This window comes from Epinephelus lanceolatus, chromosome 5 (assembly GCF_041903045.1).
Source record: "Epinephelus lanceolatus isolate andai-2023 chromosome 5, ASM4190304v1, whole genome shotgun sequence".
Lineage (NCBI taxonomy): Eukaryota > Metazoa > Chordata > Actinopteri > Perciformes > Serranidae > Epinephelus > Epinephelus lanceolatus.
Window position 1 is genome coordinate 9,773,717 of NC_135738.1, and position 27,450 is coordinate 9,801,166.

The window sequence follows — 27,450 nt, forward strand, 5'->3', positions numbered from 1 at the left end:
TTGCATCGGAAAGCTCTGATGGAAACGCCAAAATTTGAATTAAAATCCCCTGATTCGCACAAACTAAAATAGGCTTGCTTTAGCTGGGTTTTGGTTGATTCGAAAAAATATTGATTCGCAAAACGGGGGATGGAAACAGTTATGTTCGAATTAAGTCTGACGTAGTGCACCTCTCTCCATGGTGATATCCACATTCCGGGTCGGAAAGGCGGTAATACATTTACAAGCTGGTTGCCAACCGCCAGAAAACGTAGAAGAATGTGAGACTTGTTTTGTTTTCGGTTCGATGATTCGAATCACTCTTGGATGGAAACATAGGTAATGACTGCATGTTAATTTGATTAAACACAACTTTATTGAGGATTATGCAGCACAGAGATCACAGATAAGCCTAGATTTTGACACAGGGCCCCTCTACAAGATAGGGCCATAAGGTCACATGATAATGTATGACCCACCTTGTTTGATACAATACTTTATACATTTGTGAATATCTAAAGTATATAACACTGCCCATGTTGTACGGCTGATAATCCAAACTATTAGTGTTGTGTCGTTCACGAATGAATCATTCAAAAGAACGAATCTGTTGAGTGAACGTACTGAACTGAATCACTTCCGGAACTGATTCGTTTATTTCTCAGTTCAGTTGAGCTCCGTGCGAACAGTGAATCACTTGCGAGTCACGAGGCAGCCTGGGTGCAGGGAGGAACTGCCTACTGTGTGATGAATCACTCTGTGAACGAATCACTTGGAGAACGAATCACTCGGAGAAAGAATCCCTCGGAGAACGAATCACTCCGTGAACAACGTACCCCCGATCCCTGAGTGATTCAAATCATTTCTTCTCAGCGATACACTTTCATCGGGACCGTTTTATCTAAGATAACGGCTAATGTAGCCAGGAGTCAAGCCACATGAACACAATCACACACCTCCACATTGTTTTAACAGACTTAGTTTCCAGATAAACAAACTAAAAATGTTAGGCTAGCCAGTAATGTTACTCAGCACTCCTGGAAGCCGTGAACTGAACTGAATCATGAATTGTTCAACAGTGTATCAGTTCAGTGAGTCGGACTACACAGTACACAGTCAGGGCTCCTCCCACCAAGCTCTGAACAATTCGGTGAACGAATCTTTTGAATGAATCTTTTTAATGAACTGATTCTAGTGATTCAGTAACATCTAAAGAACTGCTTTGCCCATCACTACAAACTGTGCCAAAGTGATGCTGGACAGGGCCTAAAGGTGTGAAAATAACAACAGCATGTCCTGATGCTTTATTTTGAAAATCAAGAGGCAACAAGGTTATATGTGTATATATATGTCAGCAGTGAGAAATCCACATTGGGTATTTCACTATCAAAGACCACGCCACAACAATATGTCGTTTAAATGTTTAATTGTAATCCAGGAGGTGTTCGTTGTAAGAGGGATGTCTTCTGTTAGGTTGATCTTGGAGGATGTGCTGGAGATCGGGCAGAGGAAGACCTTCCACCCGAGCTGATTACAGGCCCCCCAGGACGTACCTAGAATGAGATATGGGAGAGGTATGCACCAGATTGAATGAGAATAGATGAGGGGAGAAGGGAAGAGAGAATGAGGGAATGTAGGTAGGGATGAGGTAGGGAGGATGATGGATGAAGGGAAGGGAAAGGGAGTGTGGGTCAAGAAATCGGAGACAAGCAGACCAGGATGGGTTGACCAGGTATAAGTTAGCAGGTAATCAGAGGTGTGGTTGAGGCATGGCCCTGCTCCCAAACCTACGTTAACAAATTAACTTCATATACTAATGTTTTAACTAGTGTTGGTTTTTAATTTACTAGTCACAAACTGTCTCAGTGAATGTGACAAATAGGAAGTCCACACAAAACAAGCACAATTTATTAAACTAAACTAAAATTAACTTAGATAACCAATGGAGTGTGTAGGTCAGCAAAGTCAGTACTGAAAGCCATGCATGGGTGTGTGTCAGGTGTGCTATGGAGGTTTTGACAGTGCAAACCAAAAGCAATGATGCCAGGTGGATGTCTGCTGCAGGAAGGGAGAGAGCAGATGAAAACAGGAGGGAGCTTTTATAGTCTGGAAGGCCAAGGCAAGCACCTTCAAGGTCACAACTCGACATAATTAATAACATAATTAACATTTTTATGGTAATTAATTCACCAAACAAACATTTGAACATTTGATGTATAGGCATTATGGTGAGAAACGCTGAATGTAAACACATCATGTTTGCTTAAAAGAAAACCCCACAAGCGATGACCTTGAAGTTATTTATCAAGCATTTTATTATTTATTGCTGCTTCGGGCTGTTTGTTTTTGTTTTACATTATTGTAAATTGAATTTCTTTAAATTTAGGGCACAGACTGCATAAAATAAAAGATTGATAAAATATTTAGGACTGTCAGATGGACAGTACAAGCAATTTCAAAGCATCAGTTTGCACCTTGGGGACTCATGATGGGCATTTTTCTCTGTTTCATGACAGTTTTTAGACTACACAGTTACTTGATTGAATAAAAATTTGATTAATTTGGAATTCAAATGATGCAGAAATCTGACAAAGAAAATCACTCTCTGGATCCATATGGTGGCAGCTGTGGCTAAGCTATCACAAATAATCAGAGGTGGGTAGAGTAGCCAAATATTGTACTCAAGTAAGAGTACTGATACTTTAAAACGATATTACTCAAGTAAAAGTAAAAAGTAGTCATCCAAATAATTACTTGAGTAAGAGTAAAAGAGTATTTGGTGAAAAAACTACTCAAGTACTGAGTAACTGTTGAGTAACGTCAGATTTATTTGTAAAATAAGAACATGAACGTAATCAATCAAAAATAATAATCTGCAAATTCATGTATTTTAAACGATACCCCTTTAACTACAACAAAAATAAATTAAATCTTTACAAACATAACATAAATCAAGGCACAAGAAACACAAATATATTCTTATATATACTGTACATATATATATATATGTAATTATGTACTCAGAGGTGGGTAGAGTAGCCAAATATTGTACTCAAGTAAGAGTATTGTTGCTTTAAAACAATATAACTCAAGTAAAAGTAAAACGTATTTTGCATTAAAACTACTCTGAAAAGTACAATTTATCCAAAAAGTTACTCAAGTAAATGTAACTGAGTAAATGTAACTAGTTACTACCCACCTCTGCAAATAATAATCTAATATTGTACATTTTATTATAAAGGATATTTTTGCTATTGATTTTACCTCTTCTTAAAATCTGTAATACTGCCCAACCTCCCAACTTTCGACTCAGTTGTAATAGTGGATTAACAGGTTGCTCGCTATGTGTTGTGTTGTGATGTTTAGATTATAGATTTTCCCACACCCCCTGAACGCCGCATGTGTTCAGGCACAAGCAGCGATGCACTTCAAAGGGAGGAGAGTCCCGCAGGCAGCAGCCGATGAAACACTTGTGCTTTCACTGTGTTTTCGATGTTAGGGTTTATTTTTTAGCGCCACAGGACAAGTTCTAACTTATTTAATTTAGTTATCTAACAACTGGATTTTGCTTTTCATTCAAAATCCCAAAAAACCCGAACTTGTTGCCAGGCTTCTGAGATCATTTTATATCATTTACCACCATTAAAACTTGTGTCCTCGGAGTTAAAGGTAAGATTTGACACGTATGTTCTCTTCTGTTTAATTCTCAAAGAGCTCAGCTACTAACACTAGCCTGGAGCAATTGTTGCAAATATTGACTTAACATTTGCTTGATTATGCAGCATCATTTAACAGACCTCAACCTGTGCTTTGCGGCTGCTTCCAGGAGCTTAGTTAAGCAGAGGAAAGGCGGAAAAGTAATTTTTTTTAGGGATCAGATGCTTCATGTTGTTTAATTTATTCTAGCTCACATGCTGTCATTTTAATTGTGTCAGATGCCCTCATGTAGGGGTTCAGTTTAATGGAAAGTCACACAATACTGTGTAACTGTAGAGTCCCACAGCAGCCTGAAGCACGTCTGACAGTTCATTGTGAGCATCATGACTGTGTAGTTTTAAAGGTAGAAACTCTATCTACAGGGAGACAGCAGCCATGTGGGTCCTGTCATCAGTTCATCCATAGTTGAGGACAGATATGGACGGGGGTGGCTGCCTCCAATTAGACTACCTCTCTTGTCCCATGACACTTTTTCCGATCCTTTTAGGCAACATCTGTCTGCCATCTATCACACTATCTGCTTCGGTGTCTTTCCAGAGAAGATACTGCACCACCTACTTAGCCCTTTGATACACTAATTAATTGCGCACACGTCAGCAGGGAGTAGGATTCGCTTTGACATGATGGAAAGTGGTTTTCTTGAGTTGACACGCTGCCCAGACTTAGTTACAGGTTAATTTGCAGACATAAAAAATTGATTTTGCGCGCAATAATTAGGACGTGTTACTGATGTGCAGCTCTGCTCAGGAAACTACTTGCTTCTCTTTATATCCTGTTATTGTTGGTATAGATGGAATATTGTGGCTAATACTTTAATGCACCTAAAGGCAGGTAGTGGACGTTTTCTCATGATAGTAACATGCAGTGTTGTGCTTAACGTGACTGCAACAAAGAAAGCGGAGTAAAAAGCTGCACAACAATCATTCACGTGGCTTTAATCAGTCTAATTTTCTTCTGCCTGCATGTTGATTAAGCTCCTGTGATGTCACATGTTCTGTGTAACTGTTTTGGAAGCTCACATTGTAGCCGTAGTGGCTTAAAAATTTTAGCAAAGTGCATGTTGTGCATTTGTTTTTACCTTCCCAGATGGGAAACAATGAGGCAGGGTTTGACATCCATCAAGGGCAATGCAACAGGTTTTACAGTTGTAAATCCTCAGAGAGAGCCGGAAATGGACTCGTGTGCTGACCTGACGCTGCCATATTACCTCATGCATGATATTGTTCCAGAGATATTACGTACATGTTACTTTTGTATTATTTTCACAGGTCATGAGTCACAGTGTAATAGCCTACCTGTAAAAACACTTGCAAAAGTTCATAGAAGTGTTTCTTACTCACAAATGACACTCCCTTCTCTTATCCCTCTCTTTTTAACGTCACAAACATGGGATACCCGTGGCGCTTTACACTGTCTCAGAGCAAGAAGTAGGACTGTTGCACAGTCAAAAGCCATAGTCTGCATTAGTGACCTATAAACATAACAGGTGGTTCAGATAACCACATATGTGGTTCAGAGAACTCACTGCCGGTGAGTTCTCAGTAGAAACATGCTGAGGGAAGTATAGTATTTTCCAGATTGTAATCTGATGGTGTTTTGGATTAAATGTATTTTTCTGCAATGCTTGAATGCCATCTGGTACAGTAGCAGATGTTTATGTACTGGATCCAAAGCAAGAGTTTATTTTTTTCATTTCTGCATTAAGAGTACTGAAATAAAGATGTCCGAACTCTTAAATGTCCTTTTTTGGCAGCCCTCACCCATTTGCTACTGGGTCAGTAAGCTTTAGAGTGTCCACGTCTTGTATTTTTCATGACGGATGAGTACTTAACAAGGCTCCTCCTATAGAGGGCAAGGCTTACTTACAGTCATACTATCTCCAGGACTTATGTCACTTCTTCCACTGCAGGTATGGACACACATGCAGTGCAGCAGAGAGAGCTCCTGTCTGCAGCCGGTAGCTAGCCATGCCTAGCTAGGTGTCTTATGCTGCTGGACTCCTTCTCTCTACCTGAATCGTGGTCATAACCTCCAGGACTTTCCAGGACTTTGAAGTCCTCCTTGGCCCTCTCTGTACTTGACCATGGGGGAAAGGCGTGCACACTCTTTTCACATGACGTGCCACGTACAACGCGACTATGGCAGCAGGATGGGGAGCTCCTTCATAAGTTGCAGACCCAACGGATACGCCAGCACGAGCCTCAGCCTCAGCCTGGACCAGGAGATGGACGCGGCCTCCATTGGCACTACAACTACCAGCTCTGCCCTACGGGCTCCTGCGCCCGACAGGAGCCACTACTCTCCTGTTTCACTGGAACTAGACCCCACAGCGGTGAATAATGGATCAGGCATTCCCTGCTGTCCGCCAGCAGACACAATGAAGCCAGCGCGGCAGACCATACGCAGCCAGCCCTCCATCACCTCTGGCCCTCCGCCTCTCCCTCGTTCGAGCTGGCTGCATCATCATCAAAAGGATTTCCAGAGCCCGTACATCAAGACTAGCATGCAGGGGGATGTTTACAACTTCCTAGAGAGACCTGCTGGATTGAAATGCTTCCTCTACCACTTCCTCGTGTGAGTACCTGTCTGGTTCTGTGTGTACCGACTTCAGCACAGACTGCAGGTCAGTTTGGCAGCAGTGCTGAATGAGTAGACATAGTTACAGATGACCATAGAGGTTGACAAGCATGTGTTAGTCTCAAAAGACAGACTTATGGTAAATAAACATTGTTAGGAGCGCTTACAGAAAACAGTCTCCCTTAACACAATGCAAAATTAAGTCTTTAGCATTCAATTAATAGAAGAACAAAAGCCTTCATGAGGTGTATCTGAAACTTTTGGAAACTTAATAAACCTAATCACAATACACCTTTATTACAAGCCGTTACAAATTCAGTTAACAGTCTAGTTGAGGGTCTGACTTCAGGCCTGTGTGGTGTCTCCGGTCCCTCTCTCGTTAATTACATCTAGTGCTGCTCCCTCCAGTATTAGGTTCTGGTTCTCAGTAACACAAGGAGAGGTGTGTGTGGCCTGCTGGCTGTCTGCGGTTGTTTTAAGATAGCCCAAGAGAAAGAGGTCAGCGTGATCTGGTCAACCAATCTGGTCTATTTCGCTCTGTCTTACAGTCAACAAATCAGCCACCTCATGCATGAAACATGGCGCTTCCTCCTTGATGCTGCTAACTTGACCTGCCAGGAGAACTCTCTGACCTACAGTGTAAAACACAGCTACATGAATCACTTTATTAACTGTGACTTAGGAACACTCTCCTCTCCTTTGATGGTGCTAATGTGCTTAGACTGATAAAGTCAGAGTGTTTTAGCATGTGTAATGACTGGAAAAGACCATGCTGCAGAATTTGGATTGTCACACACATAAGTTTTGGTATATACTGTCTTGTATTGACATTCTAATTTGGTTTCCATCTTTCATGTAACTCCATTCAAATATCCTGGAAACTAAGTCGGACATGTGGTGTAAATTAGGTAGAGGAAACAATACAAAAATCCATGGTAAAAACATAAAAACTTGCAAGCATCCTACAGATTAATTCGTATGTTCAAAAGCCTGTGCTAGTTTCGACCTCAAATGCACAGAATTCCAATATGTTCAGCACATTATATTCAAAGTGTAAAATTTCCCCTTTGTATCCAGCTAACATGATGTGACTGAAGGATCTTCCATGATCTCTAAAGTATCCCGCAATTTAGTCCCAGACATCATGGTAAGCCCTGAGCCCATGGATTTAGACCAGATTAGATGAAAATGTGAATGATAATAATAGAAGTTCAATTGAAAGGCATTTACTGAACTCTTCTGCGCTCAGCTGAATCACACATTAAGTCAAATAAACAGATATTTTTTCAGAAAAGGTGGGGCTAATTTGGATTCCTGTTTGCGTGCAAATATGGATGTTCCAAAGTTTGTGTATTAAGGCTTTTTTTTTTTGCTCCTCTATCGCCACAGAGCACTATATCTTTTTCTTTAATTGTCCTCAAACAGGAGATGTAGTTTGGGTACAGTTAAAAGCATCCTGATCAGCGTGTTACCCACACACTTTGAAAGAGTGTTAGGAGGATTAGTTGCTGCCGCTGCTATAGTTACACATGCATCCTGACCTGGGGCATTAATTGGCTAAAAGTGCCAAAGGACTCCCACACATTGGGTTTGGTTCCTTATTAAGCTCACACTGTAATGAATGTTTTTAAGGACGTAGGTTTCGTTTTGCGTGTCCAGCACTCATCTTGTTCAAGATAATACAGGTATGTTTTTTAATATGATATGAAAAATTCATAGTGACTACGTTTACATGGACAGTTGAATTCCCTTTTCATTCGGAATGAAAGTTCTCTCCTATTAAAAGTGATCTTGTAAACACTTAATTTGGAATGAAATTGGCCAATGCGATTGAAAATTCAATCCGATGTAAGGGGCTGGAATATTCTGTTTCTACTTCCGAATGAAAGAATTTCTTGCACTTGTATACTAGGGTTGGGTCGGTTCTTGGTAATACCAATTCGGTTCGGTACTCTGACCGGACCGCATACGTCATTTTACAGCCTGTGTCTGCCTCTTCGCCAAGCGCACAGCGAGCAGGAGAGAGAGGGGGGTGGGGTTGGGGCGGGGACTGAGCTAGGGGGTGTGAGTGTGCATGCGCCGAGGCCTCTACTGTAGCCTGGAGTTTGTTTAATAGTGACAGGGAGTCGATAGTGGCGAACAGTTTAGTCTCGAAGAAATCAAAGAATGCGCCACTATGGCAACACTTTGGCTTTGAGCCAGACGAAGGAGGCAACCCTTGATTGCACTGACTGAGTAAGCTAAATCTGCAAATTTATTTGTAAGGAATAAAAGAAACAATGTGTTACTGTCACTCTGTTGTCCTATGGTTGTTTTTTATGTTAAATGAGTCAATTGCACCCCCAAGTGGCGAAAATCCGGTATTACCGACTTGATGCGGTTTTTCACAAAAACCTGACCGTTTTTTTTTTCTCATACCGACCCAACCCTATTGTATACACTCATTCCTCTTGAAGTTCATTCCGGTCTTTCTGCACATGCTCGTTTCCTTGCCCTTCTGGCACGATGACGTATATAGCGCGCATAGCAACGGGCTGAGATAGAGCAGTCGGACTCATTGCACTCACCGGTTTCCATTCGCCACAGCACGGTCTTCTACCTCCCTTCTCCTCCTCAACAGATGAAGCATTAGCAGAACAAGGTTGTTGTCGTACTGCTGCTTCAAGAATATAAGCAAAACAAGCCTTAAAAAGGCACTAAGAACGGCATCGTCAGGCATCTTGTTATCCGGAGCGAGGACTACAGTGTTTTCTTCCGGTAAACGTAAACACGTAACATCCGCCCCGCCCCCTATCCAATCAGAAGCCTTCCCTGCCCCAAACCTTGCACAGACCCGAATACAGGTGATTAAACTGATCTCCCGTGTAAACCCTCATTCGGAATGAATATTTCCCATGTAAACTACCTGGAAAGACTTTAATTCTGAATGATTTAATTCAGATTTATTTCATTCTGAGTGAAAAGCCATCATGTAACCGCATCCATTGTGATACTAGCCATATTTTGGCTTGTTGACATACTGATGTCATACTGTTACGCATGGCAAGAACAAGCACGGCTGAAAGTGGAATTATGACTGACTTTGTGGTGGTTCCAAAAAGAGGAGCAGCCTCAGTAGTGTGGAATAAACTGTGGCGTCCTGAATGTTGTATGATCAGTCCCGGACTTGTCAGACTCTTTTAGTGACTTGCCGAACTCATTCAGTGGCCCCTCTGGCAGCAGCACAGCATCTCTCCCTGTCCTCTCTCGATGTGCGCACATGTCATCAAGTGATTTTGTCATAAACATTTGGTAATGTCAACCTACATGACGCTCGCAGCTCGACAAAGAACTCCATATATGTGAATGGGCGATAGATCTGGTATCATAACAGCCTGTCACAGGTTACAGCGTGATGATGAGAGGAGAAACGGCAGAGCATAAAGATCCAGGTGGAAAAAAGCTTCTCAATCATTTAGGATTTTACTAAAAGAAGGAAATCACCTGTTGATTTATATATATATAGATCCCAGGGGACATTTTGTATTTGGGAGCTGTTTAAATGTGTAATTTGTGTATCTGGCGTCCTTTTACATACAGGAGCACCTGTGGGCAAATGTGTGTAAAAAAAACCTGCACATTTTCTCAAAAATTTTAATTAAGGATGAACCTTAAACCTTCAAAGCTTCTACCTTTTGGGTCATGACTCAGCTGTTAAGCAGCTCTGGCACATGAGTGTGTGGTTTGCTATGCAACTTCTGGCAACAACCTCAATGCCTGCACCTTCTAAAAGGTCCTGTTACTCCCAAATCATCCATTATCCAAACACATTCATCCCCTCTACAGTGCTTTTGCTCAGTTGCCTTCAAATTACCTAATCATTTAAGCATAGGCGTAATGTTTAGTCATTAAAATTGGCAGGTACGCCTACCACTTTTCAGCTCTGTCTGTGTGAAATTGTGCTTGAAGAGAAGGAGAGTTAGTCTGTCTCATTAAGATGTCGCCTTTATCAGTCAAAGATGAATGGAAACACTGCGGAGATTCCCCGTTGTCCTGTGTGTATGTGTGTTTTGTGTGCCCTGCCTTGATGATAATCTGCTCCAGCAGTAATTGGGACTCTAATGTTCTCCCCTCACAGAGGAGAGAGAACCCGAGCCTGTCCTTCATTTAATATTAAACCCTTCTGACTGATCCCCGCTGACACTCCTTTAAGTAACTCTTACTTGTCGATGGCTATCGCTGGTGGCCATCTATTCTCCTGGCCTCTTTAGAGATTGGCAATGGAGAGGGGAGGCATAAAGGGCCGTATGCAGCCCTCACGACAGCCCTAATAGGTCGGCTCTAATAGGCCTGCTCTACATTAGGATGACACCCACGCAGACAAACAACACACACACACGCACAGGTGGCTGCTCAATTCATCACTGCCTTTATCGTGCTGAGGCCCGGTTAAGCAACATTTCCACAACAGCCGGCAATTTAGCACACACAAACAGAGCACATGTTTGCATGCAGCCACAGGCATGCATCTACCACAACACACTCACGCACACACAGATGCTTCACAGATGTGCAAATGTGGTTGCAGAATACAGTGCAGCAAAATACATGAACATATTGGTTCACATATATAGGTCTGAAAATGCACTCATCAACACTCCATCTGGCTGTTTCAGAACATCTGTCCAATCAACAGGTAGAGTAGTGGGATAACACACAGATCTATGGGGAGAAATTTGACTCTCAATAATGCTTGCACAATATACACTCGTGTGTTGATGTACATACATCCTTTAAATCACTCTTTTCTGTAACAGTTGATGGATTTGACCAGTTTGTTTTGTTCCTGAAAGCTGATATAAATCCCACTGATTTTAGACAAGAGGCTTTTATTTCTTTGTGAAATATTTCTGTGAGTGAGCGTGAGTTTGCAATGGAAAGAAAGAATTCCTTCATTAGCCCCTCAAGCTGGGGCGCTGAAAGGGGGGGGATTCTAGGGGCCCATGATTAAGAGGGGCCCGGAGAGGCCCCTAATAAAATTATAATACTGACAAAATATAATATGACACTAAGTTATTAAATAACTTATAATCACAAATATATTTTATTTACAATGTACTGGTAACAATAACTTAATTTGTTTTGGAAACATTAACACCCCCCCCCTCTCTCTATTTACATAAAATGGTTCAGTCCGACTGGACCAGCTGCAGTGCACCGGTAATTTGTCACAGACAGCTGGTAAGGAGGCGGAGACGGCAATATGCCTCAAAAATCAGGTAGCCAAAAACAGAAAGAAAGGAAGCTAAGAGAGGAGAAAGAAGCAAAGGGTCGACAGTTAGTATGTCACCCAGTATTTCAAAAAGCAAGGTGGGTTTGTTAGTGGTTCATGTGGTGGAAAGTTATGCAATATTAAGACCAGGGACAAAGTTAATATTCAGAAGAAGGTGATCATTTTAGTTAGGGATGAGCAAGCAAACAACTTTTTTTTTTTTTTTTTTTTTGAGCGAAAACTAACTATTAACTTACAAATTATGGCGAAAAGGTAGTTTCTTGCAACCCTAGAATTAAGATAAAAATATTCACAAATGAAAAAACACTTCTGGTTGCTGCTAAGTAGTGTTTAACTTTTGATTTAACACTAAAAATTAAAACCCTCGGCGCACACTGCAGCGCAAGCAGACAGATGCGCGCCTCAGAGCAGCATGTGTCACTTACACCAGACTCAGAGCGCAGCAGACCGGTGGAAAATTATTTTACATCAATAAAATCTGTTTTATCATTATTTTGGGTCACATTGTTGAAAGAATTTTCAACAATGAGCGGTGTTTGGCTTTGCTTCTTCTGGACCTCCACCACCAGATGGGCAGGGATCTCTGGGGGAAGTCAAACAACGTTCATCTGCACACACTGTGATGACACACAGCTGGTTGAATATCAGCAAAGTTTCCCTGCTTCCCTTCACTGGTTCCTGTACAGCAGGGTTGGTCTTTGTTTCACTGTTATAATCATTACAAAGCAAAAGCAGCATGTGTATACATTCAGTAGGCTATATCTTCAGTAGCTAGCTAGCTAACCCTACACTTTAAAGGGTTTGAGTTTGGTTTTGGAACAGGGAAGAAACGTATATCTTTTTCCAACCTCTCCAGGTAACGAGTATCATTAATACTCGACAAACATTTAGATCCAAATGCACAAAACCAGCCTGAAAATGAAGGAAATCTGAAATGACTGCATTAGAGTCAATGGAGCACAGCTGTGTTGTTGTCGGACCCTGGTCTGAGCCGGCCTGATGCTACGTTTTGATAGGCCAGTCTGCATCCAGGGGCGGGACTTAGTGAAGGGTCAATTGCATCAACACATTTCCTCTCTTTGCCACTTTGGCTCATGAACAATCTGTCCATGAAATATTGGGCAGGTCTGTGAATCCATGTGAAAGTTAAGTGCCTTTTTTCAATAGGCCACTCCCATGAATGCATAAACACACTTTACTTTACCTCATGTAGAATTTTAGTCTCACAGGGCAAAAACTGTGGTCACCAAAGGGTGGGGAAACATTTGTGGACCGACCAACCGACAGAGTGAGCTATGGAGCTGGTTGTTGCAGCGAAAAAATAATTTGAAACCCAAACAGATGATTTTTTTTCATGTGATTTTACATTAACTTTGCACAATGAGAACTCCAGTTGTTTGGTAGAGGGCAAAAAAAAATCTGCATTTTTTGTTTTATTTTTCACATTTTGTTTACTTTGTTTTAAAATGAGTGCTATATAAAGCAATCATGAATATTGAATGAAGTATTCATAGCATAAAACTAATTAGAAAATGAATTATTCAATGAAATTTAAGTAGTAACAGTTGCAGACACTATTTAGGGGTCGTCAGGGACCATGTTCTTTCCTCTTGATGCTGAAAAATAATTAATAAATAAAATTAATGTAATGCATAAATGTCATGCTTGTACAACCACAGAGTACACAGACCAAACACTAAATATACACACACATGCCACGCTAATGACGACAGAGTAAGTCAGAGAGCGTAGAAATCCCTTGGACTGAGGACAGCATATGAGAAGAGTGCCCGAAAAGAGTCTTATGCAATGACATGCAGACTCACCAGCAGCACACAGACAACCTGGGGCAATGATCCCCTTCACGTTTGGGCCACTCCCTCTGAGTCATTTACATAACCAAAGGGAACGAACATGTACATCCTCATGATTCCTAAATGCCCTTCTCACTCAGGCTGCAAGCAGATTACAAACGTACGTCTTGGTCTTCTTATCCACCGAATTTAAGAGTTCAGTTTCTTACAGCTGCTGCGGTGCAGAAGTAAAACGTGTAATTCATTTGAAACAGAAAGAAATTGAGCTAAAACAGTAGCTGAGCGAGGGATAAACTTACAGACTATTAAAAAAGAGTAGTGTTAGTGTTTTCATTTTGCAGTGGCTGTAATCAAAATATTATCTCATAAAGGTCATCTCTACTGTAACGTCATTATACCACAACCAGTTTGCAGTGGAAGAAGAATTGCACCTGTTTATCCTCGTGAAAATGCAGCTGGCCAGATGTTGTCTGGAATACTTGGTTCTGTTGTGTGTTTTTATATCTGGACAGATTATTGAAATGGCAGAAAGGAAACCTCTTGTTGGATATCTGCTTACAAGGGATTACTGACTGGATGAAGTGAACTGTATGGGTCACATCCATTTCTCCGTAGCAAGTTGTGTACACTGGGAAATATTTCATAATGCTATTTAATTTTTTTGGTTTAAAATGTTGGCCCCAAAATTTGTTCAACATTGAGACTCTTTCTCTTTTGACTTACATACTTACTTAGGCCTTAAAATTCCCTGAGGAACATAGGCCATTGACGAAACTCCTCCATCCTCTTCGGTCTTGTGCCCTCTTAGTCAGTTGTCGCCATGACAGCCCTTCCGCCTTCGTCTCCTCCTCTGTGGTTCTTCTCCAGGTGGCTTCAGGTCTCCCTTGCTTCCTCTTCCCTTGCGGGTTCCATGTTAGTGCGTGTTTTATAATGGAGGTGTTTGGTCTTCTGAGTGTGTGGCCTGTCCAATTCCATTTTCTCCTCTTGATTTGGCTCTGCAGCAGTTCACATTTGAGATGGTGTTGGGCCAGTAGATTCCAAGGAGGCGTTCGAGGCAGCGGTTGAAGAATGTCTGGAGTTTGTTGCAGATGTTGGTGGTCATCTTCCAGGTTTCTGATCCGTAGAGTAGGGTGGATTTGACATTTGAGTTGAAGATTTGCAGTTTAGTCTTGAGTGATATGTTTTTTGCTACCTCTTGAAGCTCATCGAGAGAATGCCAAAAGTGTGCAAAGCAGTAATCAGAGCAAAGGGTGGCTATTTTGAAGAAACTAGAACATAAAACATGTTTTCAGTTATTTCACCTTTTTTTGTTAAGTACATAACTCCACGTGTTCATTCATAGTTTTGATGCCTTCAGTGAGAATCTACAATGTAAATAGTCATGAAAATAAAGAAAACGCATTGAATGAGAAGGTGTGTCCAAACTTTTGGCCTGTACTGTATGTAAAACTGGCTACCTCCTCTAACTGATTTTGATCCATGATTATTGGAGAGTTGTTCTTGTTGTTGATGCGCACTACCTTGGTTTTTGATGAGTTGATTTTGAGTCCGAGTGAAGCAGCAGATATCTCTAGATTGCGTGATTTTTCCTGCATCTGTTGGTAGGTATGTGCTCTTTTTATGGACCATCTATTTAGATGGTCTAAAACGCAAAGTGCCAGGCGTGCGGCGCATGGGCGTGTCCCAGTCACTTGATAGTTAGACAGCGCGTTTTCAGACTGTGCGCCATGGCGGAGAGTCTAAAAGGGTTGGACTTACTCTGTGAATTAGTCATGGGTGTGTTTTGGGCGTATCATTCAATAAGCCAATCAGAGTGTCACCTCTCATTCCCTTTAAAAGAGGCGCGATTGGAGTGCATGGCGGAGAGCTAGTTAGATGGCGGACCTACCAACTGGAAAGAGTGAGCGTTTTACAGCTGAGGAGACGGATCGTGCGGGAGGTGAAGGCCCGTCAGAACCAGATCTACAGGAACAGGCACCCAAACTCAGACAGGCACCCAAGCTCCCCGAGGTAAAGCAGGCGTGGGATCACTAATACAAGAAAGGTCTTACTAAATATCTGTGGAATATTATTCAAACTTGTTTTCATCATATAACAGAGCACAGCTGTCAGGACTGCCACGGAGCTCCCCAAGGTGCTGATCCTGCAGCTAGGACCTGTTCAGCGTTTTCTCCCCCACCCACGTTTGTTAATTGTTTTCACGTGTTTCCTAGAGCTGTGTTCTGCCTCTTATTTGCATGTGTGTCCTATCTACACTCAGATAACAATATAATAATATAATATAATGTAGCCTCATATAACATGTTAAAATAAATGCAATGTGTGGGCTTTGGTTTTCAATCAAAAAAATGATTGATTGGTCAGAATATTTCACAATTTCATTTGTTATTATTACTGATTATGATGATCATTATTACTGCAATTAGATCATTCTGATTAATGACTGACCATTAAGACGTGTTTCTGAGAAATATTTTAATGTGCACAATAATAACCTTTCACATTGTAATCATATTTTTATTTGTTATCTTTTGCATATGTGTGGCTGCTCCGTGTGTGTCTGAGCAGAGTGCACGCGCGTTGTGCACCCGCCTAGAGACGCATATTACTAACTTGTTTAACAGCGAAATACTGCGCCGTTGACTTTAGACCAGGTTTGTGTTGGTCACTGGCGCATTTGCTTTTTACGTCATCTAACTAGCAACGCGCCATGACTGTGCCTGACCACTCCTCATTTTTAGACCAACACACCCAGAGAAGCGCAAGTTCATTTGCTAGTTAGACGAAGAGGGCGCAGGGCGTGAAAATGACAACTGCGCCTGCATCTAAATAGCAATGACACTTGCGACATGGATTAAGCGCCCTCCGCCGTCTGCTTTAGACCATCTAAATAGGGCCCATTTTGTTGTTCCACTGTCTGCTGTTTCTTCTACTGGGCATAGTAACTGCCAAGAACTTACATTGATACTTTCTGGTAACTGGGGATAGCTACTAGGCTTGCTACAGTAGTTGGTGATACCGGTGTTACATGGTTTTTGGGCCAACCGCCCTCATCATTGTTTTGCTTTATATTTCTCAATACATAGTTGTACGGTGGATGCTACACCTATAAACTGAAAATGTCTGCTGAGCTGCAGCACAGAGTAGAAGTCAGACTTCACTTATCATGTGATGAGAGTGCGGAGAGTTGACTGACAAGACGATGGCGGAGGATTTGGTTTCAAAGCGAAAAGCAGAAGTGCCTGTGCGATATATCTGATCCGCCTCCAACAAATGCTGAAAATGACTGTTGTTTTGTTTTGTAGGCCCATGTTTGATGAACAGTACTGGTAGTGCTTCTCCCATTGACAAATACATTGCATCTCTGCGGACTATTTCATAATAAAAGTCACCTCATGTTTCGCCAGTTAAATACTTTTAATGTGAAACTGCAGCAGCAGGAAATGTTTGGTTTGCATTAGCTGTAAGTTTATTCTAGGGATGCACCGAATATTCGGTAACCGAATATATTCGGCCGAATATTGCAAAAAAACACACATTCGGTATTCGGTGGAATAAGTTAAAAGCAAGGCCGAATGATAGCGGCGTGTTTTGATAATGCAATGAAACGGAGTGCCATGACAGGCGGATTAAAATGTCGGCAGTGTGGCGATCCGTCCGTCACGGCACTCGCATTTGCGACTAAAAATAGTTTTGAGCAAGCAAAATAGGCTTAAATCATTCAGCACGCTGTGCAAGCAGCCTACAGATTTCAACCAGCAGCAGAAATGAAAGGCGAATCCCACCGATTGTGGGTTGAACGGGGGTCACAGACACAGACAGTAACGTTAATGTATTCCTGTCAAATACGGCGGCCATTGGCTTACCCGGCGACGGAGAAGTCGGTTCCAATAATATCCTCTTCTTGGTGTCATGACTGCCCAGAAGTACCTGAACAGCCGAGCCAGCCGAACACAGGTATGTGACGTGTCAGAGGAGAAACGAGCCATTCACATTTCTGTCTTTGTGTCAGTAACGGCCCACAAACCTCACCGCACTTTAGGGACTGTTCTTTACTTATGAAGGGACTGTCAGGGGAGGAGGGTGACTGGTTGATTCTTATTTTATTTATTTATTTTATTTTGATCCCCCCTATGTTCATCACTTATTGATGCTGTTTTTGAAGTATGAATAAGTCAATAAGTAATTTATTCCATTGAAATATCATTGATGTATTATAGAAAAGTGATTTATCTTTTTATAAATGACAAAAGGCACATCTGCCTCATTTTCGTTGTGGTATCGTGATACTACTCAGAACCATGATATTTTCATTGGTATCGCACAGTGGGTCCCAATTTCTTGGTACTCGGTATTCGGCCAAGTGTTTAATAATATTCGGCTTCGGCTTCGGCCACAAATTTTCATTTCGGTGCATCCCTAGTTTATTCAGTGCTCTGAAAATATTTCAATCAGGAGAGACTCGTTTTGCGAGAAAAGAATATTAATTTACATGTGCACATGAGTATGAGAAATGTGAAAAGTCTTTGGTGATTAGACCCCATTGTGATGACATCTATTAATTGTCTTTTTCCACTTTCAAACAACTGATGACACTTCTTAAAAGTAAAAACAACTGGACGGATACCAGAAAAATTAGATTTTCTCATTTCACACTTATTACACATAAAAGGTGTAAACGACCAGTGTATTTGCCACAGGTATTACCTTCTGTTGCACTTTAACAGGTAAGCAACCCACAAAGCTGCCACTGCTAAATTAAAAAGATATTTTAAACCCTTTGAATGATTGATTTCCATTAATTTTCTACACGGATCCATTGTATTTCAACGTGGAATTCTATTACAAGATGAACAGCATACACATGTACAGTTTAGGCTCTACATGTTGAATTCAAACCTCTAATTTAAGTAATATTTTTGGCAATGCCAGTGTCTTGACAGTAAACGTGTTCCTGTTAGCTCTAATGCCACCTAACCCTGCACGGTTTGTCCATCAGTTTTCAACCTGCCAAATAGTATAAACTGTCAATGTTATTTTTTACTACAAATAAACTAACAAAATCTACATTTTGCAACCCTAGCATCACTTCTCCTTATCTTGGCCTTCCCTTGTGCTGTTTTGCTGTTGATACAGATATTTAAACTTATGGTTTGACTAATTGTAACGTTATCTTAATAACTTACAGTGATGTCTAACTGTACAACTGAATTTTACTGAGAAGCTGAGGATATTAGCTTTTGGCCTTGTGTGCTGCTGATGCTGAGTGTGAAACACAGTTGGTGAAGTTACTGGTTATAAAGTCAGTTGTGTGATACCTCTCCTAACAATTTCTCCTTTCATTCATCTTGCCCTCAAACCAGTAAGGAGATTTACATCTTTTTTTTTAAGTATTTGGTGGACAAGAGGATAACTAAGCCAGGGTGGAATATCCATGTTTGTGACTGGTGGCTGATGTGGTGTAATCCACCCTAAGCTCTTCCATGGACGGGGACGGGGATGAGGAGGGGGGCAGTAAAGAGGGTTGTGGAGGGCTGCTCTGTTTCTGACCATGCTTGCCAACAGTGATAGCCAGAACAGTTTGTGCGCTCTTTGCCTGAAGTTTGTACTTTTTTAAAGTAACAGGCTCTTTTTCACATCATGGACAAGAAGCAGCCTCAGAATGGAGAGGTGTTCAGCCCCAAAACAAATGTGTAAACCTTATGGAGGTTAAGTCAGCCAACTCACATGGAGCAGATTTATTATTGGGAGCACAAGTACCCAAGATTATGTCCAAAGTTTGGACTTGGATTTGACTAAGACCCTAGAGGTGCTGGGAAATAGGTTGGTCTAAAATGTTTTAGGAGCAGCAGTAACAGTGCTATCACCTGCAAACTGAGCAGTATTGTAGCATCATAGGCATAGCACTATTATCTTAGACCATCTTATTACTGTATAAAACATTTTTCATGTATGAGATGTTTTAATAAACAGCTTTTTATACAAACTTGACAGGCAAGTGAAAGGTATTAATGGACAGTAGAGAAGGACAGATGCCAAGGAGGAAACTTGGCAGAAGGGTGTAGCATGGGCCAAGGAAGAACCTATCCAATTTTAGAGTGGATCTGAATCAGGGGGCAGGTACACAAATTATTTTTCATTTTTATTTCACATTGAGAGGCAAGGCAAAGCAAGCGTTGTGTACATTCAGATGTGTAATTACCTATAGACACAAAATAGTCCCTATCTGTTGAGTAGGAATTGAACCAGTTTAGTTGCAGAAAGTTGCACCCAGTTTTCAAGTTGTTCTAAATATGTTGTAGTCGACTGTGTCAAATGTGGCACTGAGATCCAGTCATACTAAGACTGAAATTCTGCCACTGTCTGTGTTTAAATGGATGTTGTTGAAAAGACTCAAAGCGGACGTCCGCAAACCCTGTGCGCGCAAAGCTCAGATTTTACGACCGCACGGACTCCGCTCCGCGCACCAGTGACTGCTCGGCATGTATTTTTCACATCGCGGGGATTTTTCATGGACATTTTTACAGAAAACTACAACGCGGAAGTGCGCTCGACTATGAAAGCCCGAATGACTGCGGACATTCCTCGCGGAGTCTGCTCCGCTTATAGTACGCCCGAGTATGCTTGTGTCAAGCGGGCGGAGGCGTTGATCCCCCCCCCCCCTCCGCTCTCTCACTAAGCAGCCTCCTTCTGTCTCCTCTCACTCAGCCTCAATCTCGTCCACGCTGTCTCCCCCCACACCTCGCGATTGCATCGTCATTTAAAAAAGACATCGTGAAACAACCCTTCTATCGCCGATAGGCGATCGGATCGCCCATCGGTACAACCCTACTGTGGTGTGGTCAAAAGAGATAGGGCATTTGGCATTGGCGGAGGTCTGTGTTACTTGAGAGCCATTCTAGCTTCATATGTTTTTGCGGACTGCGAACAAAAGTAATGTTTTTCTATCATGGTTTTAATGACGAGGTGTTTTATTTAATGGATATACAAAACTCGGGAATGTGTCTCAGGTGTTTTAAAAAAATAAAACCCAATCAGTTTTATTTATATAGTACCAAATCATAACAAACATTATCTCAGGACTCTCTGATAAAGAGCACTTCTAGCACCATACCCTTTAACTGAATTTAGAGAGACCCTATAATTCCTCCACGAACAACCACTTGCTGACGGTGGTGAGAAAAAAACATAGAGTCATGGAGTCCCACAAGATTCTGTGCTTGGACCAATACTTTTCTCCTTATATATATGCTGTCTTAAGGCAATATTATCAAAAAACACCCCATAAATTTTCATTGTTATGCAGACGATACCCAGTTAAATTCAGTTAAGAAGCCAGATTAAGCCAATCACTTAACTTAACGACGTAAAGACCTGCATTACCTATGATAAAAGTGATAAAAGAACCCCTATGAGAAAATTCATTGATACCTGATAATAGGGGCTTGCTGTGAAACTGAATGGGGCTATGGCTTTCTATTTGAGGACGCAGCTTTCAACAGGCTGTAAAAAAACATGGTAGTGCTGCTGAATGGCTGTGGCTGAGGAGAAAGTGAGTGATTTTGTGTTCATATGGGTTTTGGAGATTCATGCATGCAAAGTGCTCCATGTAGGTGGCGTGAGTAGTATTAATTTGGATGTTAATAGCCCTGTGAGGCCTGGTTGTTTTGAACGTGTGCTTGGTGATGAGTTGGGTATGTCTCCATTGTTTGATGGTGGAGGTAGTTTGCTTTGATGAGGAGTAAAGAAAGGCCTCTCAGGTTTCAAAGACTTGTTCGCCACACAGTCCTCATGGGGTTTGCTTTGGAGGGCAGTATTTTGTGTGTGGATGCAGGTAAAGAGGGTAGAGAGTAGTTGTTGAAAAGGTCCATTTGACAACCCATCGACTTGCCCTCACTCATATGCTCATCTATATAACAGAATGGCTTTAGGCAAATGAAGGGATATGAAATGACTTACTTTGTATTCACTATGTCCTAGAAAGCTTTTGATACCAGCTGTTCATGTTTTCAGTTGCATTTTGTAGTGGATTTAGACAAACTGTGATAGCAGGGCTGGCCATGGCTCTCCAGTAAAAATATGTGAAAAATGTACAGTAGCTCAGCCTAAGCAGATACAATCCATCCATTTTCTAACCGCTTATCCTCTTGAGGGTCGCGAGGGGGCTGGAGCCTATCCCAGCTGACATTGGGTGAGAGGCAGGGTTCACCCTGGACAGGTCGCCAGACTATCACAGGGCTGACACATAGAGACAGACAACCATTCACACTCACATTCACACCTACGGACAATTTAGAGTCACCTGCATGTCTTTGAACTGTGGGAGGAAGCAGGAGTACCCAGAGAAAACCCACGCTGACACAGGGAGAACATGTAAACTCCGCACTGAAGGGCTCCGGGATTGAACCAGTAATCCTCTTGCTGTGAGGCGACAATGCTAACCACCACACCACCGTGCCGCCCACAATGTGGATATGTGACTGGCAATTTTTACTGTAAAATATCCATAATAAAAGCTTCTAAACCAAAATGTTTATCACTGGACATGTTCCTGCAGGAATATTATTTGAAAGTGGGGAGAAATTAACTACTACCAAGATTACATATTTCCCTGACATTAGCATGTAGCTACATGTAGCAGTGTAGGCTATGTACTGTAAACTAGGGATGCACGATCATATCGGCAAGTCTTCTGTATCGGCCAATATTGGCTTTAGAACAATAACTTTTTCTTACTTTGCACAATGAATGAATATTACATACACTGAAAAGCATTCTGTTTCATGTCTCCATCTGCTGGTGGCTCATCACGATAAGAGTATGCCCGCATAATATGATGTTAATTCCTCTACAGAAGAGACTTGATGATCACTAAAATTAGGTGGGGAAAAAAGTGGATATATCAATTGGTATCAGTTATCCGCCAAATAAGTTGTTATATATCATAGAGCTGCCCCATTAAGAATTTTCCAAGTCGACCAATAGTCGTCATTTAGGGCCATTAGCTATCGCGGGGCAACACAATGGTTTGAGTTGAAGGTGTGAGAAAGAATAGTATCAGTAACATTGTTAACACTGTGCTACATTACAGAGAAATACAAAACCGTACTAATGAACCTTCATTAATATAGGCCTATATTTTATCTACAAGTGCATGTCACACACTGAGCGAGCCGCCTGTTAATGACGCTGTGGGCTAATGGGCATGTAGCTACTTCCATGTTTCAGATGATACGTCATGTTTGTAGTCGACCAATGAAGATGAGTTTACATATCACCTTGGGTTCGTCCTTCACCTTCTCAAAATGATCCCACACTTTGGATTTCCTGCCCGACATGTTATTAACTAGCCTGTGGAATAACCGCAGGTACCAGCCCTGGAAATTAGGGGCTGCACACATGCCGCATCTTTAGCCCAGCTTTCAAGAGCGCGGTGGCAGGTTCCATCTTGCAGACTAATGACCTTTCTGGTCGACTAATGTTTGGTCGACTATTAGGGGGCAGCCCCAGCATATCGGCAAATTGGATATTGGCAAAAAATCCACTATTATGCATCCCTACTGTGAACACTTGCAGGAGCGTGCCTGGACCAGATGAGCATATAAGGAAATCTGAAATAATCTGAAGTCAGCTTGTCTCAAATGTAGAAAAAAACATTGGAAACAGAGTGTTCAGAATGTTTTTGCTCATAGAGGTTACTTTTGCTTATGTTTACCTCAATGAATATAAACATTGTAATGGCGATTACTCTAAGACTGCAAGGGAAGCTCAGCTTCCCCTAAAGTGTCAAAAAATAAGTGGTCAAATATGTACTGTTGTGTTTACATTTCATTGACTAAATATGCGCTAGAATGCGTTCAGCTTTTGTTCAGAATCAGCTACTTACCACAGGTCACTGACGCGACTTTCTTCTCATTCATTCCCGTAGCGTCACAGTGCATTAAACAGTGGAAGCTCAGCGTCCAAAGACTTCAATGGGGAAGCATAGAGTGGGTTGTTCCACTGCAGCGAAACTAGACAGTCATTGGGTAAATGCTCGGTTTTGTCCCACCCATCGGACGCTCAGCGTCTCTGGGGGTCTATGGGGCAGTGGGCTGGCCTCGGCTGGCCTGGACGCTGGGCTTCTGCATGATGATTGGATGATCTGTCTGAGGCTGAATCCCTTTTTGATTGACAGCGAAATGAGCAAATCAGCGATCTTGAAATATAAACCACCACCGGAGCGTTTTTCAAGTTTCATTCCAGTGTTCTGAGTTGATCTGGAAACTTTTCCAATCCTCTTAGTGACTTTTTCTTTGTTAAAAACGACTTGCGACAAATCTAGCATCTTTTTCTGGTGTTATTGGAGACTGTACTCATGTTTGGAGACTCTGACTTCTGTCACTTTGCAGTTACTGTCCCCAACGAGCAGCGGGTGCTGCTGTGAGCCCCTCCACCGTCCCAAAGCACTCACAGGCGGTCACACTAGCCTCGCGCAGCAGCCCCAGAGGGTAGAATTTACGTATAAATAAACAGACACATTTTATGATGTAGGCCGAAAATGAGCTTCCCCTCCTTGAAAGACCAGCCGCCGCCACTGAAACATTGTAACATAATATATAGACAGTATAAGGAGGAGCATAATGTGTCTAAAAGTGTAGAGTTAGCGTGGTATCACTACTGTTGGGTGGCTAACTCTATGTGTTTGCATACTCTATGTGTTAATGTGCACGCACTAGTCTGCAAGTGTGAACATGATTCCCCTTCTTGTCACTCGCACTGTTGAGATCACAGTGTCCCTGCTGTCTGTACTCAGTAAATGCTTCCTAAGCTTATGCTACCTTAGTTTCACAGTTGATTGAGTGGAGGGTTTGGTGTGGCTCTGCTCTGTACTTATTTTAGTGAAGCAGGACGGATCTGCAGTCAATAATACTCGCTAAAGCCCCAGCTGTTTTGTTTTAATCAGATCCCAGGGGTTTTGGCCTGGCTAAATAAGGTTGCCTAATGGTTGTGAGTGACCCAGTCCCGTCTGCAGCAAACACCTCCCCGCGGTGTCAATGCAGAAAGCTTTGGATATGATATTAAGAGAATGCTCGGTGTAGTTACTGTCTACTGACTGCTATATATACACATGTCCTGACTAAATGTGCAGCCTGTCTCATGGCTTTAAGTGTGTTTTATTTAATCTTGGGAACTTTTTATGTGTGAATAGAAATTGGTGGAAAATTCAAAGCCATGACAAGTTCAAGTATGAGAGGATTTATTATTAGAATATTGCATAATGTTGCAGACTGGTCTGTAATTTGTAAATTACATAAGTGATTACTGCAGTCTACAATCTAATTTCCTTTAATTGTTTCTAAAAGATTATGATCTGGTGTCTTGTAGGGTTTTGTAAAGTATTCATGGTGAGGGTTAGTGTAGATTTTTTGTGGCCTGAAGGTTTTCAACCAACCACGGCATTGTACCGCAGAGTTGTGATACACCTGAGAAATGTCACTGAAATCGAATCAAAGCAGCCCTGTTTTCTTTAAACCTCAAAGAAGCTCAAGAGTTTTGGCATTTATCCCTGTGCTTGTACAGTATGTGGAGTCCCATGGATATTACATTGCGCTGTTATCCCTCCACACAGAACAAATGCCACAGTGCCACGTGCTGAAGGAAAACACAGATTACATGACCCTGTCAGTGGCCTACATGACTATAACATCATATTTATGCTTATCCTAATAAGATGATCTCATATCAGCAAAAGGGGAAATGGGTTTTGTATTGACTTCACCTGCTCTGTCTGCTCTGACAATGCTATGCCTGACAGCAGTTTATAACACATCACACATCAGATCAGCGAATGTACATTGGGCAGTCGGGTGCAGCCCTATTGCCCAATGTACATTCACTGATCTGATGTGTGATGTGTTATAAACTGCTGTAAGGCATAGCATTGTCATTGTTGGTTGGCCGTTTAATATGAAAATTCAGATTCAGTTTTTTGTTTCCCATATAAAGTTTTAAAGTTTGAATGGGTTCAGTGGGACGATCAGTGTGTGACAGTGCATTCTCGTAATATAACAAACAAGCTAAAGACGCCAATGCAGGATTGGAAATGTGCAACCATGTTGCATACACTAGATATCAAGCAAAAGCCAGAGACTGTGTCATCATATTAAGTAGGGGTGAGTTTGTGTACAAAAATCTCTAAACGATTTTTTTCCTGTAAACGTGTACACCAACTGTTACAGGCCGCCACTCTGAAATATCGCCATTCCAACAGTCCACCATCACGAATTCTGGTCCCTGAGTCCTGACAGTAAGCTATGGCGAGCCTGTAGAAGCTGTATTTCCCATGCATGTCACCGATTTTCACCGGGGACGCACACAAGTAATTCAGACTGACATTACCTGTTTTTCAGCGAACTCATGGCATGGCATATAGGTCCACAGTAACTTATTATTATTATTATTATTATTATTATTGGGTCTTATAAGAGTGGGCTACAATGAGTACCGGGCCATCAAATCACAGCATCTGCAGTGAGAGGACACGGAATTGTGTGCGCTTTTACGCACGCGGGTCAAGGCGAGCACGGATATTTAATGTGGGAAAGATGTAGCCAGATGTATTACCTGTTTTTAAGTGGCACCGAGATACGTGGCTCGTCCGTCCGTTCGTCTGTCCGTAGCACGAGTCATGTTTGCCATTTCACCACCGACCCGTGCGTAAAAGCGCAAACAATTCCATGTCCTCTCACCATGGATGCTGTGATTTGATGGCCCTGCACTCATTGTAACCAACCGGCGAACGACCCCCTTAACGTAGGCTACTGACCTGTTGGCAAACCCGGCCTCACACCATTTCTTCTCATATTCACAGTCTATCACAGCTAGTCAACAATTAGTATCACCCCCCCCCCCCCTTCCCCCTAAAAAAAAAGTTTTTCGTGTACTCATTTTTCATAACTGTTTATGATCATACACAGACTCACCCCTAATATTAAGTTGCTGTGAGCTGTAAATTCACCACTAGAGAGACGATACTGTTGTCTCGGAGGCTTATGGTGAAAAGTTTCTCGTCTTCTGTGCTGCTGCGTCACATCTGCATCTGTCTGTACAAAAGAGTATGTGTGTGAAAGTCAAGAGCGCTGAGTCTGCAGCAAAATCTGGGGACCAAAACGTCCCCAGAAGTACACCAAAAAAACCCAAAACAACAGCGACTGCTCGACTGAGGGGTCTCTGACTGACAATCTCTGACTTTCAAGGGGCAGGCTCATTGGGCAATATTTCTATAGCAAAAAGCATGTGACAGTAGTTAAGGTTTCCAAATGAGATTCCCACTTTGTGAACTGTGGTCATATTTTTTCACACAGTATTTATGGCAGATACAGGGATTTCATTGGCAATCTCGTTTTTATACCTGAGGTGTTTGTTGTCTGTTTGCATTTGAACTTGACGTTGAGCAATGAGACTGCTTACAGCCTTGTTTTTTTAATGATTACTTTAATAGAAATGTCTCATTCCTTAAGTTCTTTTATTAGTTTTTAAGGCACTGCATGGGCTTGCACCAGACTATATCTCAGAGATGCTTTTGTTTTATGAACCAGGAAGGCCATTCAGATCCTCTGGCTCCTCTCTTTTAACTGCCCCACAGAGTAGAACAAAAACATTTGGTGATGCTGCTTTCAGCCACTATGCTCCAAAACTGTGGAACAATCTGCCGGAGGATCTGAGTCAGAAACACTGACACTTTTTTAGTCTGGCTTTTATGTAGTGTCCTACGTTAGTTCTGTTGTTTTATAATTATTCTATTTATTACTTTTTATCTGTATTTGTCTTATTGCTATTCCCCTGATTGTTGATTTTGTTTTTATTCAGTGGTCTTATCTGTATTTTCCTCTTTTTATTATTGCTATTCTCCTGACTTTGATTTTATATTTTATCCTGCATGTTAATTTAAATATTTTTTTTTTTTTAGTAGCAGCACAGTAGTTTTGATCTTGTTTTTATCTTCTATTATTGTTTTAAATTATTATTGTATGACACAGTGTGCATTAGTTTCCCAGTCCTTTTTCTGATTTTACTTTTTTATTCTCTGTCTCACATTTTTCAATCAAA

General features: G+C 41.7%; 1 protein-coding gene across 1 annotated transcript in view; it reads left to right on the forward strand.

The window, feature by feature from the left end:
* Nucleotides 1-3,448: 3,448 nt before the first annotated feature.
* kcnq1.2 (potassium voltage-gated channel, KQT-like subfamily, member 1.2) overlaps nucleotides 3,449-27,450 on the forward strand; it is a 279,715-nt gene continuing 255,713 nt past the window's right edge. Inside the window, exons 1-2 of the mRNA XM_033634460.2 lie at nucleotides 3,449-3,648; nucleotides 5,606-6,270. Coding sequence (XP_033490351.1) covers nucleotides 5,780-6,270 — 491 coding nt within the window. The 5' untranslated portion in view covers nucleotides 3,449-3,648; nucleotides 5,606-5,779. The remainder of the gene's footprint in view (nucleotides 3,649-5,605; nucleotides 6,271-27,450) is intronic.